Source organism: Pezoporus flaviventris, unplaced genomic scaffold (assembly GCF_033815535.1).
Source record: "Pezoporus flaviventris isolate CSIRO_AGI_PZ_B2104156 unplaced genomic scaffold, CSIRO_AGI_Pfla_v1 ptg000015l, whole genome shotgun sequence".
Taxonomy (NCBI): domain Eukaryota; kingdom Metazoa; phylum Chordata; class Aves; order Psittaciformes; family Psittacidae; genus Pezoporus; species Pezoporus flaviventris.
Window position 1 is genome coordinate 11,822,744 of NW_026892563.1, and position 18,748 is coordinate 11,841,491.

The 18,748-nt window shown below is 40.4% G+C and overlaps 1 protein-coding gene across 2 annotated transcripts in view; it reads right to left on the reverse strand.

Annotated features, from left to right (window-relative positions):
- EFHC2 (EF-hand domain containing 2) overlaps positions 1-18,748 on the reverse strand; it is a 57,851-nt gene that overhangs the window by 38,519 nt on the left and 584 nt on the right. Inside the window, exons 2-3 of one of the 2 annotated variants that reach the window (XM_061453429.1) lie at positions 9,933-10,121; positions 6,091-6,241 (exon numbers count right to left, since the gene is read on the reverse strand). In XM_061453429.1, the coding sequence (XP_061309413.1) occupies positions 6,091-6,241; positions 9,933-10,121 (340 nt within the window). The remainder of the gene's footprint in view (positions 1-6,090; positions 6,242-9,932; positions 10,122-18,748) is intronic. The other variant, XM_061453430.1, reaches the window with a different exon arrangement.

An 18,748-nucleotide genomic window follows, 5' to 3' on the forward strand; every position in this document is an offset into this window, starting at 1 on the left:
ACATCAGCACAGCTGGGACTGAACTCCTCTTTTTGCATTATGAGAGAACAAAAAGGACAACACTGAAAGTTTTGCCAAATCAATACCTCGATACAGTTGTGTGAAAATACCCTGCAGGGAATAAAAAGATGGTCCAGCCTTCAACATCAGACTCTTTGTGGCACTTACCAATCCTGACACCTCTGTAACACAAGCTTTATAATGCAGATAACCACTGGCTAAGACCAGCAGGAACCACCAACCTATATTATTATAATAATTCCTTGCCACCGTAGGTTCCCAACAACTTTAAAATTTCAGTAATTATAAAAGGTACAACTTTAAGGCAACTACAATAAACACACAAAAGTTCTAACACTAAAAATAGTTCCAGTACTAACCTAATCCTACAACAATAATTTATTAGACACAATTATCTAAAAGGTCTATCTCATTATCTCTCACTACAGAACTGGATCTCTATCCAGTGCCCTTCAGCTATGCATCTGGTAGTATTTCCCACTGAGTTCTGTCTGATGGTTTTCCAGCACTGCTATTTTGTTTTGGAGGTAGGTGGGGGTGGAGAAGGACCTGGAAAGAGTCCCCCTGGAAAGAGAGGGAACAGAGGCAGAGGAGGAGGGAAAAAGATATTGTTGTGTGGTGCTGTTTGGTGTTTGAAGGGCCTTATTCCTAAATTAGTCCATGGAAATTTATTATTGTTCATTTTATTTCCCTAAGGACTAATCTTAATACTAATCTAAATACCTTCCACTACCACATTATCAGAGTTGTTTGTTAAATTCTAACTCCTACAATAAAAACATGCCCTTAATTTTTCAGGGGAATAAAGCAGCAAAGCAGATTTACTTTAAGTTCACATTAAAATAATTATTTGAAGATGCATTCAGCACCCTGATGTTTCACATGTACCAAATCTGACATCCTGGTTAGTGACCTTTGATTGTAAGATAAATTTGAACCTCTACCTGTTTAAACCTAGTTACACCCATATTTAAGATGCATTCTCATGGAAAAATTAGTTAGAAAACATGGTAATTAGCACATTTTTACACAATGCAAAACTGCATTGCATTCCCATTAGCAAACCCACATACTTTAAAATATATTACCTGATTTTGGCTAATCGTTGGGTCACTCCTACAAAAATCAACGGATAATGTGCTAAATCAGAACAGTCCCCACATGAATGCAAATCCTGTTGAGTCATAATTTTAGTGAAAACATAATGGTCGACAATTTTCTAATATGAGCTATCTTCTGAGGGTATATTCACCTCAGAACTGGTGAATAAGCCTTCAGCCAGTTTTTCATATCACTTGTCAAAGTATAATACACATGCCCATTTTGTTCTGAGGGACAAAAATTTCTTTCCTAATCGAAAACGTCTTGAAAAGATAATATCTGTAGCAATCCTTTGCTTTTATTAGATATCACTGCGCCTGATCTATCTACGTAGAGGATACATTTTATATTGTTGAATCTGAAATTCAATAAAAGCTGATAGGTCTTGGCATTTTTAAAATTGTCCTTCCTTCTGGAGAATAATTACATTTCTACTTCTAGAAATTTACTGTAAGTTGTTAAAGGAGGATCTAGGCACGTGCAACACTCGAGTTGCTGAAGACGGATGGCTACTTTTGATATTCCTTTTGTCAGTTTATTTAGCACCACCAAGCATTATTTTAAATATCTGCAGCTGGCCAGGCTAAAGCTCTCCTATACCGCTCTCTTGTAAAGGGAGTTTGGGCACTGTTTTTCCCTGATAATTGTGGTGGCATCGAGTTCCACACTATAATTCGTAGCATATCTTCTCCTCCTTTAAGGCTTCTGATTATTTGGCAACTACAGCATCAGTTTAAGGAGGCCTTCATAGGCCTTTTGACTATGGGGCAGCTCACAAAACTGGGAAGAGAATGATTTAGTCTCTTCTTCAGCACAGGTTTCTGACTACCTCTGTGCTACTCAAGAGTGCATTTAGAGAGAGGAGAGGAATCGATAACACCTGGAGTTCGTACACTCTTTGCTTGCACAGAAAGGAGGAGAAGCAACCACTATTATCCCTGCAACACAATAAATAAGGGAGCTTCATACATTCACTTATTCACCCCTCTGAGAACATAGCAAGGTCATGATTTGGCCACCATCAAGTATGGCAAAAGCACAATTATTTCAAGGCCTCAGGGGAAGTCTTAAACTCTTAAGATAATGGTTATATTGGAGGAACTGACTGCAACTTCACTTTCCTGCTCGTACTTTCCTCTCCAGCCAGCCAGCCTTGGGAATCCAGCCAGCAGGCAGCTCCTCTCTTTTTCAGCTGGCTGACCTTGGGGAAACCAGCCAGCTGCTCCACTCTGGTCTGGCTTGCAGGGCCTGGATTGCACTGGAAGCTACACTCAACCCCATGGGATATAAATGACCTTTTGATAAGACAGTATCAGCCAGCCACAGTCCTGTTAACTGGGAACTAGATCTACAAAACACTTGCACTGCCATCTCTAGTCTGACTCTCTATGGGAATATTTCTTTTTATATGGGAAGAGTAATTAGCATTCTGGCTCTGGAAGAACATTGTGGACTTTGTTATATGGTTGAGTTTACTGTTCTCCTCACTCTGTACTCCCTTATCTTTAGTTAGCTCTTGTGCACTCTGACTGTCCTGGTATTTTTTGCTTTGATTCTGGTTTCTCAAGTTCACACTGGCCTCTGCATTCCTCTGTGTTTTGCACTGAATTTCTCTGTTTGTATAGATTTCTTCTAATGCTTCTAATATTTTCCAAAGTTCAAACTATAGCAAGGCAGTTTCCAAAATTAAATGAAGTTTAAATTTCAGTTATTTAGTAGTACCTTATCTGTCCAAATCCACGTCCAACTACAGCAGCCAATTCCATAAAGCAACTTTAAAAGTCACCAAAATACATTTCCCACAGATCATTTACTTTGTCACTCTGAGATTTCAGCAATGGTAAAAGCACATTTCTAACTTCTTTTTTTTTTTTTTTCCCCAAAGCCAATTTGTTTTATTTTTGTAAAGTTATAATCAAAGTTAGAAATTCTTTTTTGACAGCTGCTCCTTCACCAAATCTTCCTGCAATCCTTAAGCCTCTCCAAGTTATTTTCTGCAAAGCCACAAATACTACCCACAATGGCAAATACAGTGGGAAACTTCTACATTTCTCTGATCCCACCATGTCCATGGACACCCACTCAGATCATCAAGCTCTCATTTGTGGGTTATGGCACAAGCACTGGTAAACCCATGTCCTCAAGGCATTAACCAGCCAACTTCACAAGATCTACTTTTGATCTATCAAACCACCTACCTACCTTTGATCTACCCCACCACTTCTATACCTATTCTTCAAGAAGACCCCTGAGAACAGCTGTTTCAGCTGTCTCTTTTACATCTTTTCCACCAGGATAAACATCCAAGTTAAGGTTGTCACCATCTTCTGTCTTCACCAGTTCAATTCCACTTTTTCCATCACTGTTTGTTGCTATTCCTCCTGTACACAACAACTCCTTTCCTGCCACTGCAACTCTCCAACTGTTCACACAGAAATGAGCCTGCCCTGCTCCTGATGTTACCACACTTCTCTCTTCACCCACATCCCTACACATGTGCTCTCCTGTTCAGTGCAGTTTGCCTTTCAACAACTGAAGCTCCCCTACACTGCAACTCTCTTCCACAGACCCATGTCATTTTCATTAACTGAAACATTCAGCAGATGTGCTGAAGACAGCACTGTAGTTAAGATACTGAGCTTCAGTTCCTCGTCCTGTTAGACCTTTTCTGTACGATCATGAGCAAGATTTTCATTCCTTGTGCTTCCAGTTTCACAATGCAGACTTATACTTCTATTGTCCTCAGGCTTACAAATTCTCAGTCAGGGCAAGGAAATTTAATAATGTAAGAGGTATGTGTAACTATAACAAAAGAGGTAATGGGACAATTTTTGATTGAAAATGGAGTAAGACTAGCAGTTAATGGTTTAGTATTTCCTTTTAAGAAATACAGCTTTTGCATCTATTCACCAACAATATTTAGTGCCTTTAATATAACAACTTTGTGGTTGTTCTTCAATTGTGGAGTATGAAGTCAATACCCAAGTGCACTTGAATAAAGAATTATCTAATAGGCATCTCCACCACATTTTTTTCACCTACATCATATTAATCTCTAGGATAATAAGAAAATTTATGTAGATCTTCACATCAACTGTGAAGCCTCATCATCATCTCAAACAGTCCTGGGGCCTTTCAGTCTACAGAATCACTTCCTTCCTAAACACAACCAATATAGAGAGCTTTCTTACCAGCCCAGGTATCAGCAACAAATAAATTTAGGGCACTTTTGAGATCCTGGAACATTTCTTCTTAATCCGTCATCTTAATACCTTGTGCATACATATGTATCCCATATAAAGTACTCATACAAAGTCATAGAGGCCTTCAAAACATCCTTGCATGGAAGTCTGAGAGAATTCTTGTTTCCGTCTAATATAATTCAGTTAATTTTAGATCCAGTACCAAAGTGACTCTAACGACTGTTAACACAAGATGCAACCAAGGAAATAGGGGGAAACTGTAGCCTTCCTGTCACCCCAGGAACATCAGGCCTGAAGGGACAGCCTGCACAACCCCTACTACAAAGACAGTGAAAATGACCCATTCCTATAGCTAGATTTGAAGGCATCAGCTTTATCCTGCTCTGATGAACCTGGTTTCCATCTTCTCTCTCAACGACATTGCCTCTGCCTCTCAGGCTAACTGTACTTCGTTGTTGGTGGCCATTTGATCTAAGGTTCAAAATCCAGAAACAGACTCTCCCACTTCTGTGACACACAAGACAAAGAAAATCCAAACCCAGTGATGTCTCCTGCCTCATATATATGAGTGCAGGTAGGGGGTAACTAACTTGTAAATTCCCAGAAGAGATCCAACATGATTTTCTTCAGGTCTTGAAAAAGCACTTGCCCAAATAGGAGTAGGACGAGGTTTCTCCGAATTCAAAACCAGCTCCTGCCAGAGAGCCAACAAGATTTCTGACAAGAAGAACTACTCAACACAGGGAGAGCGGGACCTGAAGTACTGGTTTAAGAAAAGATTCACAGGTAATTTTATCCCAGGTCTAACAGTAATGATGCACGTAACACCTTTAAATATTATCCTGCTCTGTAGACAGAGAAATTGACAGCATCTGCTCATCTTGGAAAAGAATATGGTAGTTACATGGTTAACTTATTTTTTAAAATTACTGTGCTAAAAAATATCTTTGGGGATTGGGAGGCGCAGTCATCCCAAGATACTCATCCCAAGACATCCTGCTTATCTGGACTACATCCCTTGAAAACTTTTTAGTTCTGGCAGTGACCCATAAACACCAAGAAGAAGCAGCTGTGTTCCCCTTTTGCAACAGGATGTTGACCGTTAGGTCACATTTTTTTAATGTAAACCAAGTCCATTAGTACTCCAGTAAATCAGCTCAGTAAACTTGCCTCCACAAGTCCTCAGGCTGGCCCAAGCACAGTGATGTGGTATTGAGGCACAGTAGCTTCTTAACTTAGAGGCGTCAAGGAAAAATTATTGTGCCAAGGGCACATTAATCATAAAACAGACAAAGGCACAAAAGGCACACTACTCCAATAACAGCAGAGATACTGCAGTAGATAATGAACAATTACAGAGCTGCTGCTAGAGAATACAGAGCTGCTGCTAGAGAACTTACTGTCAGTGCCAAGACAGGAGGAGCTAGGCTCTGGAATAGAGACCAAGAACTCAAATTTCTTTTCCAGAAGTGACACAACACTGACAAAAGACATACCATCCTATGCCTTCCAAAAACTATCAGAGAAAAAAAGTGTATGTTCCAATATGGGAGGGGATTCCACCCTTCAAAACCTACATCTTCAGAAACTAAGACAACAAAAAAATCCACATTATAATCTGTAGCAAGAAAAGACAATTGTAACTGTTCACTTACATCCCATTTTGACTATAAGAAGTCACATTATGTATCCTTTGGAATGGACCAAGACTGTACTGAAGAAAGATATAAAGGAAAAGTAACCAAGTGCTATTAAAAATAGATACCTTGAGGTATGCCACTATTTTTCACTCGGGGTTCAATCACTTGAATTGTATCATCTTCAAGGTAGAAGTATATTTTGCAGTGTCTGATTCTATATAGTTCTTGATTTTTGTCAGGTACTTCTTCGTCAAAATAGGCATCAAAAGACAATACCTATTAAGAACAATAAATAAGTATAAAGCAGGAAAATCTCCAATGCTTTTGCAAAATATGTCAATAAAATAAACTTGTATAGATTACAAGTAATTAAATGTATGGATTTGAGGAGGTGGATTTGTTTCTCAGAAATGTAAGAACAGAAATCCACATTAAATCCCATAAATTTTAAATTCTTTGCTTGACATTTTTATTATCACAACATCTAAGCAGAGATGGAAGTCTAAAGTAAAGAAATAAATCAAATATAAAGCTATCAGCAGGCTGCTTGGAAAATCTTCTCAACAAAGCACTTTTAATAACACAATGAGCTACCTAGGTCCTGAAGCAAATTTTAGACTGCTATTCAATGAACTGCTGAAAATAAAGTGCATTATGACAGTAATGGCTTCACCATTGAGGTAAGTGAAAAGGAACATTCTTTTCAAGCAGATCCTGCAAGCTGTCTAATGAAAGCTACTGAAGACTATCAGGGAGAAATGGTGTTTTTTTCAAGAGTCATTTAGAGCTCTGCAACACTGGCATTTTGAAACTTGCCTGGTTCTGCAATTCAGTGAGTGGGGAAATCTCAGACAGAGGGTATGCCAACTGGCCTTTATGATCTCTTGTAATAGCAATAATGCAAGGAAAAAAATCCCTTCAGAGGTGAGGTGCTCAGTGCTTTACTACAGTGGCCTTATGTCTGGAGATCCCCGATCAAATTCAGCAAACCACCACATATTTTGCACTTCTTGGTATTATTTATGGTCTTTAACCACCAAGACCAATTTTAAGGGAATGTCTAAGAAGTACCTACTTAGTAGTGCATTATCGAATAGGAAGCTTGCTGTAGTAAGTATGTGCAGGAAGACATTAACTAAAACAGGTTTTCATCCTGCCCCCTCCCACCCCCCCCCCCCCCCCCCAGTGCATTTGGGTCAAATCTGTGCTAATTCATACTTCATTTTTCATGATTATTCTATTTAATAAATTCAATTACCCTTATTCCTGATTCATTAGACAAACTGAAGCATCAAAAAGAACTTAGCTTTTCTCTATGTTTCAACAAGCATCTGGCAGATCCTGGTTTGAAAAAAATATTTGAAGTCTAGGAAGCTGGCCAACATCCCTATATGACAGAACAGGCCAGTTAAGAGTCTATTCCTTTAGCACATGCCTTTGAGAACCTCAAAGTACTTCCACGAATACTAATGACACAGATTTTAAAACATCCTAACAGACAAACACAACCTCTTTTTCTACATCTGGGGAGAGAGAGATAGTGGTTTGCTCAGGAGCACACAAAACAGCCACCCTGTGCCCTAGTCAGGCTTCTCAATAGGCCACTCTCCTTTTTCTCAGGCAGGCTGAAGAAAACTCTCTTTCCACAAACTATTACAAAGGGTAAGATTTTCAGCATGCACCAAACAATATGACAGACACATTTTGGGCATCAACTCTCCTGCACTATGACCTGCCACCATTAGAGAAATTAAGTTACAATCAAATGACATAACTGTTAACTGTTCAACCTGATGGCATTAAATCTTTACAAAAGGATCTACACACTATGCTTGATGGTTGTTTAAGTAGTACAACATGCAAGTGTCTGAACAGCCTACAGATGAAATAGTCAAAAATAAATAAAATTTGTTCTGCCCACATGTAACTTTTAACTGTGGATTTCACAGTAACAAGCACAAAAACCGTCAGATAAAACATCCAACATACAACAGAGCCAACACAAACTGTATTGTCCAACTACAATTTTGCAGATCAAAACAGATGATCCAGGAAGGGTGAAGAGGGGAAGGAACAGAAAAGAAGATGGCTTGCTTTTGATTTAAAAGCAAATTTAATTTTTAAAAATACTTGAAATGTAACACTTCCTAGCTCATGTCTCATCTGTAGTACATTGCTCTGTACAAAGTTCCCATCCTACTATTTAAAAAAAATAAATGTTACTTATGAAGTCCAAAAGTAACAAATATTGAATAAACTCTGTGCCATTTTGTGAAGTTGGCACAAGGTTTCCTTAGCACCTGTGATAATCAAATTATAAACTTAATTTCAAGCCTAGGAGGCCTTGTGTGTGTACTTAATTGTGGAAGACATTAAATTTACACTTGCTTCCTATTAAGCATATGAAATTGCAAAAACTATTTCTCAAACTACTTAATAATAAAGTTTTAAGCCTGTCCTTCCTCCAGTTACTATGCTACTGCTGAAAGTTGGAAACCAAATTAAAATGGTAAGAAAGCAGACTACATTTAAAAAGATAAACACCAACTCAGACTACTCAGACCGTATTTCATGCAGTCCATTCTGCTGAGCAATAAACTGCAGCACTGAAGGACACAGCTGCACTCTAAACTCATAACTGGGGAAGCCAAATTAATTGGGTAGTACCCTTTAACAGTCTGCAATTGATACAAACACATAAGCCTTCTAGAGGCCAATTTCATACCTGCAAACTCCTGTCCTGTATTGCCCTGTGGAGGAATACACTGGCTAGAGAAGGAACATCAAAAGGCCAGCTACCTCATTTCACCAGCGAAGCTCAGGTCCCCACTGCCTCCTACCTAAGCCCTTTATTTCATATAGCTGGGTCCAAGTCATGTTAATTTAAATATAGCTCCAAGATGCAAATGCACACCGCTCCTTGAAAGAAGGGTGTAGATAAAGCTCATGCAGGACTGGCTAAAGCCTTAACACTTTGGAACATTAGACCAATTTGTACTTGAGCGCATTGCTGAAAACTATGTGAGCAATAGTAGGGGTTTCAGAGGTAATGCTAACTGAAGTCATGTGTATCTGTTCAAGCTTTACATTTTCTTGTAGTAGTTCTGGTCTGCCAAAGAAATTAATGTGTAATTGTACTGCAATTACCTGCATAGCTTTTCTTCTAAAGGAAAAATTATGCGATTAGCCATTCTTCCCAATATTTAAATACCATAATCATTTAGTCATGCAACATTTCAGCGATCTGCTGAATGATTTCTTTTTCTGGATCATTTTCCGTCTCTGATTGTAGGCTTTTTGCTTTAGAAATAAAACATCACTAACTAGAATTTAATGTAAATTTAAACATGGAAAGTAATGACAGTGTGCTACAAAATTTGTATCATCATAGATTACAGTTATTTCCTAACTCTCCATCTTTAAAGGTGTCACTACAGTCTTGCAAAATACAAATATTAATTTTAAATTCCTATGTCTATAATGGACATAACCAACATACCTGCACATGAAGAGATCACACCAAAGGCAGCAGGACTTTGATCAAGTAAATATGATGGCATATGGGAATTCCAAGTCTACAGCACTCCATGGAGGCCCATGGTTCTCAAGTGCTCATTTTCTCCTGGACTGGGACTTACCTTACATTCTTAGCAGGCTTCCAAATAATTACCTTCAATGTCATGATCTTCTCTAAAATTAAATACATCAACCACTCCCTTATTTTTATTATATCCTGCATATACAGAAATATTTTTCTGTGTTGCTGTACAGCATAATACATATTTATATTAATTGTCAAATATACCAATATGATGGAAAAATAGATGCCACCACTCTGTCTGTGCAGGAATTTTCTTCGCATGCACAAAATAACCTTCTGAAATATCTAACTGAAATTCACCTTTATACCATCTTTGTCATATTGTAGCTATTCATAAAAAAAATACAGAAACAGATTTCTATGTACCTGCTTGTCAAATGCTACCCAAGGAGGAGCATCACTTCCCATCCCTTCAGGAAACACACTGTATTTAGGTGTCAGCTTCTGACCAGGTAGTGGTTTACCTCCAACTCCAGGTTTATTTTCATTAACCAGCATAGCAACATTATTGCAGAAACCCCAGTGCTGTGACTTGTGGAACTTTTCTTTCCCTATCTGCAATAAATTTGGAAGAAAAAGAGGAAAAAAAATTATATGTGTGTTTGTTTTCAAATCCATGAGATTTAACTATCTAAGCAAGGAGGATTAATCACATAAAAGTTTCTCTATAATTACTTTTAATACAGAGTCTAAAAACCTGTAACAACTGGAATGCTGCAAGTTAAATTATATATTTCAGTGGTCAAATTGCCAGCATTACAGATGAAAATTGAAAAATATTCCAGCAATTTACCCAGGCTCAGAGACAGGATGATATCAAGTGGTTCCCCCCTGCCCCCCCCCCCCCCCATCCCCTGCAACAAGGATTGAAGCATAAGATAGAAAGGAGCAAGTCACCCATGAGAACTGCTGCAAAAGGTAGAGGGGAAAAACCTTTTCTACAGATCTCCAGAGGACAAATGGAAACAGTTCAGGAGTACCCAGAGAACAGCCTGCTCTCATTACTTACGTCAAAGACCTTATTTACACTTATATCCCCAAGTGCAGAATAAACAGCTCTGTACTAGTGAATATACTTGGATTTTGGAAGGTTGGATCTAAATCAAAAGACAGAATATTCATTCCATCTGAGCTTGCTCCAATAGATCTCTGTAGTGATTTCTTTATATTATTACTATTTTTCTAGGCAATTAATGATGGAGAGCTTAAAAAAATGTGCACAATCAACTGCAAAGAAACCCATCTTGCCTACTTGCATTTCTTGGCTGGAACTGGAGACAGTCTTAAAGCGAGGCAGAAAAGCCTTTGGCCTGACATGAATAGAAGTCCTGCCTGTGGGCATGTCCTTCCTAATGAGCTGCCTGATTTGCTGGCCAGTTCTCCCGAATGGTGGCAGTCATTGTGAGCTATGATTGGGCGGCAATCCCTTAACAGCCCGACACATCAGCCTCACACGAGAGGAGAGGGGAATAGGAAAAGCCAACAGAAAGCTCCACTAACTGTTCTTGCCATGAGCAGCAATCCTGACTCATTAGCTCCTCTCCCTCTACTATTCCTCCCTTCTTCACCCTCACAAATCCTTGAAACACTTGGTCTAGGAAAGCAGAAAAAGGCCAGTGGGTAACTGTACCCCCAGCACAAAAAGGGAAGATGGAGACTACCACACCTGTGCCCTTCCTCAGCCTGGGACTGGGTGAACATGAGGGAAGATAAACCTAAGGGGAAGGAACTAATGTTATGGCAGAGTACAGAACACACTCTGTGTAGAGGAAAAGGCTGGTCAATAAATTTTTTCATAGCAGCACTGGAGCAGGTTATGTTGGTAATGTAGCAGAGTGCCAAAATTGTTTCCCCTTTTGTATTTAAAAGACTGGGCATCACTAATTATTACATGGATATATTTAAACCACTACTCCCCAGAAAGGTGTAGGCAACTTTAATAAATATAAAAATGGTACAAATAATGATTTTTCATTATGGTAATGTGGAAATGCTCCAAAATAACACATGCTCATCACAGCTTTTCTGGGAACAAGTGTAAGCAGTGAAGCAGTAAAACCTGAAAGTAACCAAGTAGCTACTTCATTCTGCCAATATGAGAGTAAGGAATTTGAAAGGCAGATAACAAACCTCATGGCTCATAACATCCTGTGCTCCTATATACAAACTACTGCACACTGAAGGTTACAGCCTGAACCGTTCACCTGCCTGGCTCACTTCTCTAAATCCAGTGACACAGGACAGAGTGTGATCAAGTGAATGACCACTTTAGCTTTACCTTTGCTTAAAATGCTTTTTCATTCCACTTTTGCAAGGATAGTAGTATGAAAAATGATTATTTACTATTTTTACATATTATTCTTTTTAATACCACAAGAATCAATGGCCCTACCTCGCTTAGGTTAACAAAAGCTGGGTCAGCCAGCACCCTTTGAAACCTTTGCAAAACAAGGTAAGGTTTGCATACTGGGGATAGTGACTGGAAGGAGTTTGGAAGCACTTCCCCAGAGAAGATATTTAAAAGGTAAGAAATGTTTTGAATAAAGATGAATAAAAGGGAACATGGCAAATTTATCATAGTTCAAAGAATAATAGAAAGGAAAACAGGAAGTACTCCTGAACCGTATGTTTAGAACTCAAGAACAAGGGTTACAGAATAAAAGAGAAAATCAATAAAAGGAAACACTTCTGTAACAGCTAGCCAGCCCCCAAGCCCCCCTGTCACACAGCATTGCTCAAGCCAAGAATTTAACAAGATTAAAGAGCTGCACATTTGCAGGAATACTGCCCAAAATAAAATACGGCATTATCAGCACATTGTCTTGAGCTGTTATATAAAATGTCATGCCTCCACGGGCAGTGTGAGCACTGACATTTAGGCATTAGGAGGGGATCTTCTTGTGGTTACCCCACCCCTCCCTCAAGAAGTGAGCACAGGCGCTCTCCCAGTATGGGGCTTTGGAACAGACAGGCACTGATGGGGTCTGGCACCCACTTTGTAATTTACATGCACTTAGGATGTTTTTTCTTCATCTCCTTTGGGCACTACTGAGCTGCCCTTTCTTCTATTTCTTCTTTTAACAATTTTGTTCCTTGGTAAGCTGATACAGAGAAGTCAGAATAGAAGAGAGCTTTCTGCATTTATCTGTTCAAATGTGGAATAACTATAGTGAAGCTGAGTTTTTAAAGGGACATTTCTAGGCAGAAATTTCTAATTTAGATTGAAGGTGCTATAGAACAGATCCACTTTCTGGCACAGCAAGTATTTAATTATTTTCCCCCATTGGCAAAGCATGAGTTGGGGGAAAGGCGTAGTTATCAAAGCACAGTGAGTGGCAGTTTTCCTGAGCAAGGGAAAGCTTTTCATGTCCTCAAATGATTCTTCTAGAATCATTTGCTGTTCATTTGTTTCTGGGTTTTGGTGACCTTCAGTGTGCTGAAGTGTTCATCAAAGTAATCCAGGTTTGCTCCTGCTGGAAATCTTCCAGAATTTAGGGATGAAATTGCAACACCGTTACAATTTGATATGTAAAATACATGGCCCAACAGCTGCAATTCCATTGAGAATCTTCCGTGGCATTCTCGTAACTTCTTAAGGTTCAACAGAAAAACTATTTTAGACTTCTTACCACAGAATTACTTATAAACCCCTTCTCCATAAAAAGCACCTATATCCGTATGCAGAATAATCTCTTAGTTCTAAAAGTCTGTACATTTATTTCTTAAAAAAAAAACGTTCAGGAAAAAGTAATTATAACTGAAGATCACAAAAGAGAAAAATGACACTTGGGAAACTTCAACTAATGCACTCAGACCACATCCAACCTAAAATAGTGACAGAACATCACATTACCTCCACAGTAATATTAAATGACTTCTAAAAGAAATCTGTGAGAGCTTCAATGTGTCAGCTGTGCTAATGCAGCTGAACTGAACAGGCTGGCCTGTTCAGATCTGCTGAACAAAGCTGCCTATTTTCTGTGTGGTGAGCCTGAAATAAATATTGAGGATACATTCAATAGTGACTAATGCAAAGGTCAGGATTCTCTGCAGCCATTAGCTTTGCAAACACAGCCACTGCAGTCCTTGGGGAACACCGCCTCATGCTCTCTCCATCTTGCTCTTTAAAACACTGGAAACTCATCAGGGAGCTGCACGTCTCAGCTGAACCAAACACAACTGGAAATCTCACCACAGTGCCTGGAGTGATGCGGGAGCCCTGTGCACACACTGTCTCAGGAGCTATGTGGTTTTAACTAAGTTCCACAGGGAGTTATGGCAGAAACCGCTTGCAGCAGTCCAGTTTTCTTCCCTGTATCCACTTTGAATTCCCGTCTTGAGAACAGCAGCTGAACTGTGGAGGTCTGGCTCAAATCCTGTATCAGGATGAACTGTGGCATTTCTGAACTACTATAGGCTGCTGATACAGTTCCGGGTTGCTTTGGTTAAGCAATGGACATAAATGCAAACGCTGCATGCTGTGCCAGCCACATTCACACAATGGATTTTCAACTCTTACATCATCCCCAGCTTGCTGCAGAAGTTTCAGTATGCTCAGAGGTTAAGTAGTACTTTAAAAGGGGGTCTGCCTTAAGACACTGTTCCTAGGAATGCTGGTGCCCCTCGAATAGACCCCAGAACAAGGTGCGCCAACACTAAGATCCTGAATCAGTACAAGAAAGATACGGACCTGTTGGAGCAGGTCCAGAGTAAGGCCACAAAAATGATCAGAGGGCTGGAATACATCTCCTGTGAAGACAGGTTGAGAGAGCTGGGGTTGTTCAGCCTGAAGAAAAGAAGGCTGAGGGGAGACCTTACTGTGGTTTTTCAATACTTAAAGAGGGCTTATAAGAAAGATGGGGACAAACCTTTTAGTAGGGTCTGTAGCAATAGGTCAAGAGGTAATGATTTTAAACTAAGAGAGGGTAGATTCAGACTAGATACAAGGAAGAAATTGTTTACAAAGAGAAACACTGGAACAGGGTGACCAGACTGGCAGTGGATGCCCCAATCCTGGAAACATTCAAGTTCAGGTTGAAGGGTCTTTGAGCAACCTGAACTAGTTGAAGATGTCCCTGCTCATTACAGGCAGGGTAGAGATCTTAAAAGATCTCGTCCAACCTAAACTACTCTATGATTCTATTAGCTCACTCTTGCTGCCTGAGCTGGTACAGCCTGAGAGAAGGCAACAGATGGACAGAAAGAAAAGGGTCCAAAATGCAACCCCGACAGGCAGCTACAGGAAGATTTAGGCTCATCAGTTGTGAACACACAGAAATCTGGGGGAATGAGGCTGAGGTGCAGGAGGCAGTGGAAGTAGTTCAGGAAAGAAGGCCAGAGAATGAAGAAGGGAAGGCACAGCAGGCAGGCTTACTTATAAAGAGTGTGGCAAGCACTTCAAGAAAAACTGATGTCTTATTTTGGTGCCAGTGATCACAGAGCAGCAGAAAATACTCAAGCCAGGAAACAGAGACAACAATAGTAGCACAGTGGAGGGCAATTCCAAGCTCCTGTAATAAGAAGATGTGGAATTTCTGCTGTGCCACTAAACTCTGCAACAGAAACTGATATTTTCAAGGATGTACCTTTCCTCCTGAGATCTATACAGGCATTGTCCAATTCTCTGAGAAATACCATGCAAAATTGTTGCATTGAATTATCTCTTTGAGAGGGATTTCTAACCTTTGGCAAGAAAATACACTGGTCAGCAAGCACTTGGTATATCTCACCCAAGCGAGTACGTGGTCCTCTCCCTCAGCTGCTGATGTAAGGCAACATCAATTTGGTATCGGAAGGGGCAGCTGCCTTTCAGAACAGGTGGTAGACCACTAACAAAGTAATGTTGCTAACAAAATGTTGCTGCATTGTCACCAGTGTCAGCCTTAACACAGTTCAAACTCCAAATGCACAAACTTTTTCTCATGGTAACACAGCAAACCTGTTATATGCTACGTTTCTTCCACACACAGGATTAAACATGGTTATCAAGATCCGTGCTTTTCTGCCCTGACAGATGACACACATATAACGTATGGATAAAGCTGAAAATCTCATTATTGCACAATTTCTGTATCAGTTGGGCTCTGCAGTCAGAAGTACCTACATCTCCCCGTGGCCCTTAAATATTGGCTTCAGTGTCAGGAACAAGAGAAAACAATTGAAGAATGACCTTTTTCAAGGGTATACAACAGGTAGTGAAATTTTCAAACGGGTAAATCGCAAATTACTGTTTGTAAAAATAAAGAAATTAATAAACTCTTCAATGCAACAGGATGGTAAATAAGGTGTGAGTACCACATCCTGCCATTGCTGGGCAGACAAGGGCCCTTCTCTAAAGCTGTCAGGACAGAGGAGTGCTGGCTTGCTGAGGAGCAGCAGCACTCCCACCACAGACTCTGGCCTTCCCAGCCATGGCAAAGGGGAAAGACACAACTTCTGCCCATTAGCCATCCCCTGAAAAGGGCAGGAGGTGGGCTAATCTGTGCTCAGAATCCCAGCCTGTGCTACGTCTCCTGATTGCCCACATGTGAACATGACAGGCACTGCTGATGAGCAGCTTATCTTTGGACTTCTGTTCAGGGAATAAGGATTTTAAAGGAGAAGAGGTTTTATCTGATGGGTGGACTTACGTGTACACAAACTACTGCCACTTCGATTTTAAAGAGATTTGAAAAAAAATAGGGGTGGTTCCTTTTCCTCTCTTTGTAAATATTTTATGCCCCTGACACCTTCTACTACAACCATCATTCTTCTCCAGCCGATCAAACCAAACAACCATGGCACTGCGTGTGCTATGCCTGCTCCTTTCATCCCAGCTCTTAATTTAGCACAAAGGAAACATTTCCTTATGTTACCGTAGGAATCACTCTGTCTGTTTTAAAAGTGCTCATTCCCCCTCCAGTCTCAGAAGCTGTGATTCCCGAGGAACAAGAAATTGCTGAATCGGGCACGTTGCTGAATCGGTCACCAGTCGGTTACAGTTAAGAGAAGGAAAAACAGCAGAAGTCAGCCAGCGGCTGCTGCCTTTCCCAATTGCCAGCACCAGGGGCGGCTGTGAGCTGCTGGGGCTCCCTGCCCTTGTTCACTGCCGGAGATCAAGCGTTTCTGCTCCTGGCTAAAGAGGAATTAAGCGTTCTTGGTACAGCGAGCTAGAAGTAATAATAATCACGACGAAGGGGTAATACAAGGGCCAGAGACCTAAGTACCGTGAAAAGATTCCTTACTCCCAATTTGCCAGTGCAGTCCCTGCTGCCTTAAGTTAGATTCCATGCCCCTGACTACCTTAAAGCTCTGTTCTTCTGGAGACAGCCAAGCCACCTTATTAAACACAACTACGGTAGAAAAAAAAAGATATGCTCCTCTTCCAGTATGTGATCCTATATACGAGGCAGGCAGAAGCATTAGGGGCAGAGAAAAGAGGATTGCAGCAGTAGCTTTAACAATGGTAAGAGTGGAATTAATACCCATAATTATAAAGCAAGCGCTGGCAGAAGCAGCAACCTCCCATCCTCCACTTGTCCTTCTTCATGGGGTGCTTTGCTACTGTACTTTCTGTGCAGTAAGAGGCACTGATGGTGATGCTTAGGGTAACAACACGTGTAAATACTTTCTTCCTTTTCAATTTATCTATAGAAGTGGCCCTTTTTTGGTTTTCCTTTAAATATGCCCTTCTTAGCCTCTCATTTGTGGAACTATATTAAAATAAAATTAAATCAAATCTAACAGCTAACAACTTAGTGACGATTCAAAGGCTTTTTTAGAAAGGCAAGTTATCAGTATAAACTGCACTATCTCAAGGACTGTCAAAAAGAGGGATGTGGAGCCCTGATAAAGGTATAACCATGGTCTCACAATGCTGTCTTCTGACAGTTGTGGCTTGGTTTTCACACCTTTGGTTCTCATAACATATATACACACTATATGTACTTCAGCATGGGGTGTTCAATGCTTTCTCTGTGTAACACTTCCCAAGCATGTGAAGCAAAACACTGTGCCTTTTCTCTGAGAAAGGAGGCACCCCGTCTATCACAAAACCTCACCACTGCTCCTGTGGAACTCTGAAGACAGCTCACTCCATCACACTCCAAAGCAAATAATCCCTATTCATTAAGTTAAATTGAAATTTGGAGAACAATAAAGTCACAGCTAACACTGAGCTGCGTTATTCTGCTTCCACCCTGCAGATACCAACAGTACACACCTATTTCAATGTTGCTGATATGCCCACTCAGCTACCTCAAGTGTTATACACACAACCGTTTACAATACAAATTTGAATGCAGCAAGAGAGACTGAGTATTCACCTTTTTTTTTTTTCTTCCAAAACAGTGGTACCCAGCCTGCTGCTAGCTATTTGCAATGAAGTTGCCTGAAAGATCCTCACTTGTAAACTGAGATCCTCCTGCAAGAGGCCCAGTATCTGCATGTCCCCCTGCAATACTGACACACCAAGCAAGGCTGGGGAGTCCACATATTTCTGTGCAATTTCATGCTGCCTGTTCCAGCTACAATTGCACCTACCTGTCTTGGGGGAAGGTGGGGGTTGAGAGCTGGATCACACTTACTGCAAAATGATTCATAGCCCATAAAGTAGGCTCCAAATATGCTAAGAGCTTGGAGAAGTCTCATACTGAAGGGGTACTGATGCTTATAGTATCACTGGCATGAATACATGTGCGTTCATAAACCAGTTGCAGATTGTCCCTGAACAGTCCCTCTTAGGGCAGACCAAAGCAACCCTAGTCAGGATGCAGAAGCATGGCTCTAACAGCCATAGTGTGAAAAAGACTGATTACCATCCAGACATTGTAACATTATTAAGAAAGTCCACCTTGTTTCATCTGTCTCCTGCCACCTACAGAGGCCACGCCCAAATCCTTCCTTATCTCCTGCACCATTTCAGAGTACAGATTGTATTCAGCGTATCTGTAGCTATCCTTGACAAACAAGTCTGAAGCAGTAATGGCAGCCTTCTCTTTTGCTTACTGCTGTAGCTCACGATAAAAATACCGTCTTATATATTCATATAGCCACATGCTGGTATTTAATAGTACTGGAAACTCTGGAAAACCACACTAGCATACCTAGGGTTTCCCCCCTGCTCTGCAAAGACTTTTTGATTTACTTAGAGCGTATCTGCCTCTTCCCATTTTGCTTTATTAAGAGACTCAAGAGTACAGATC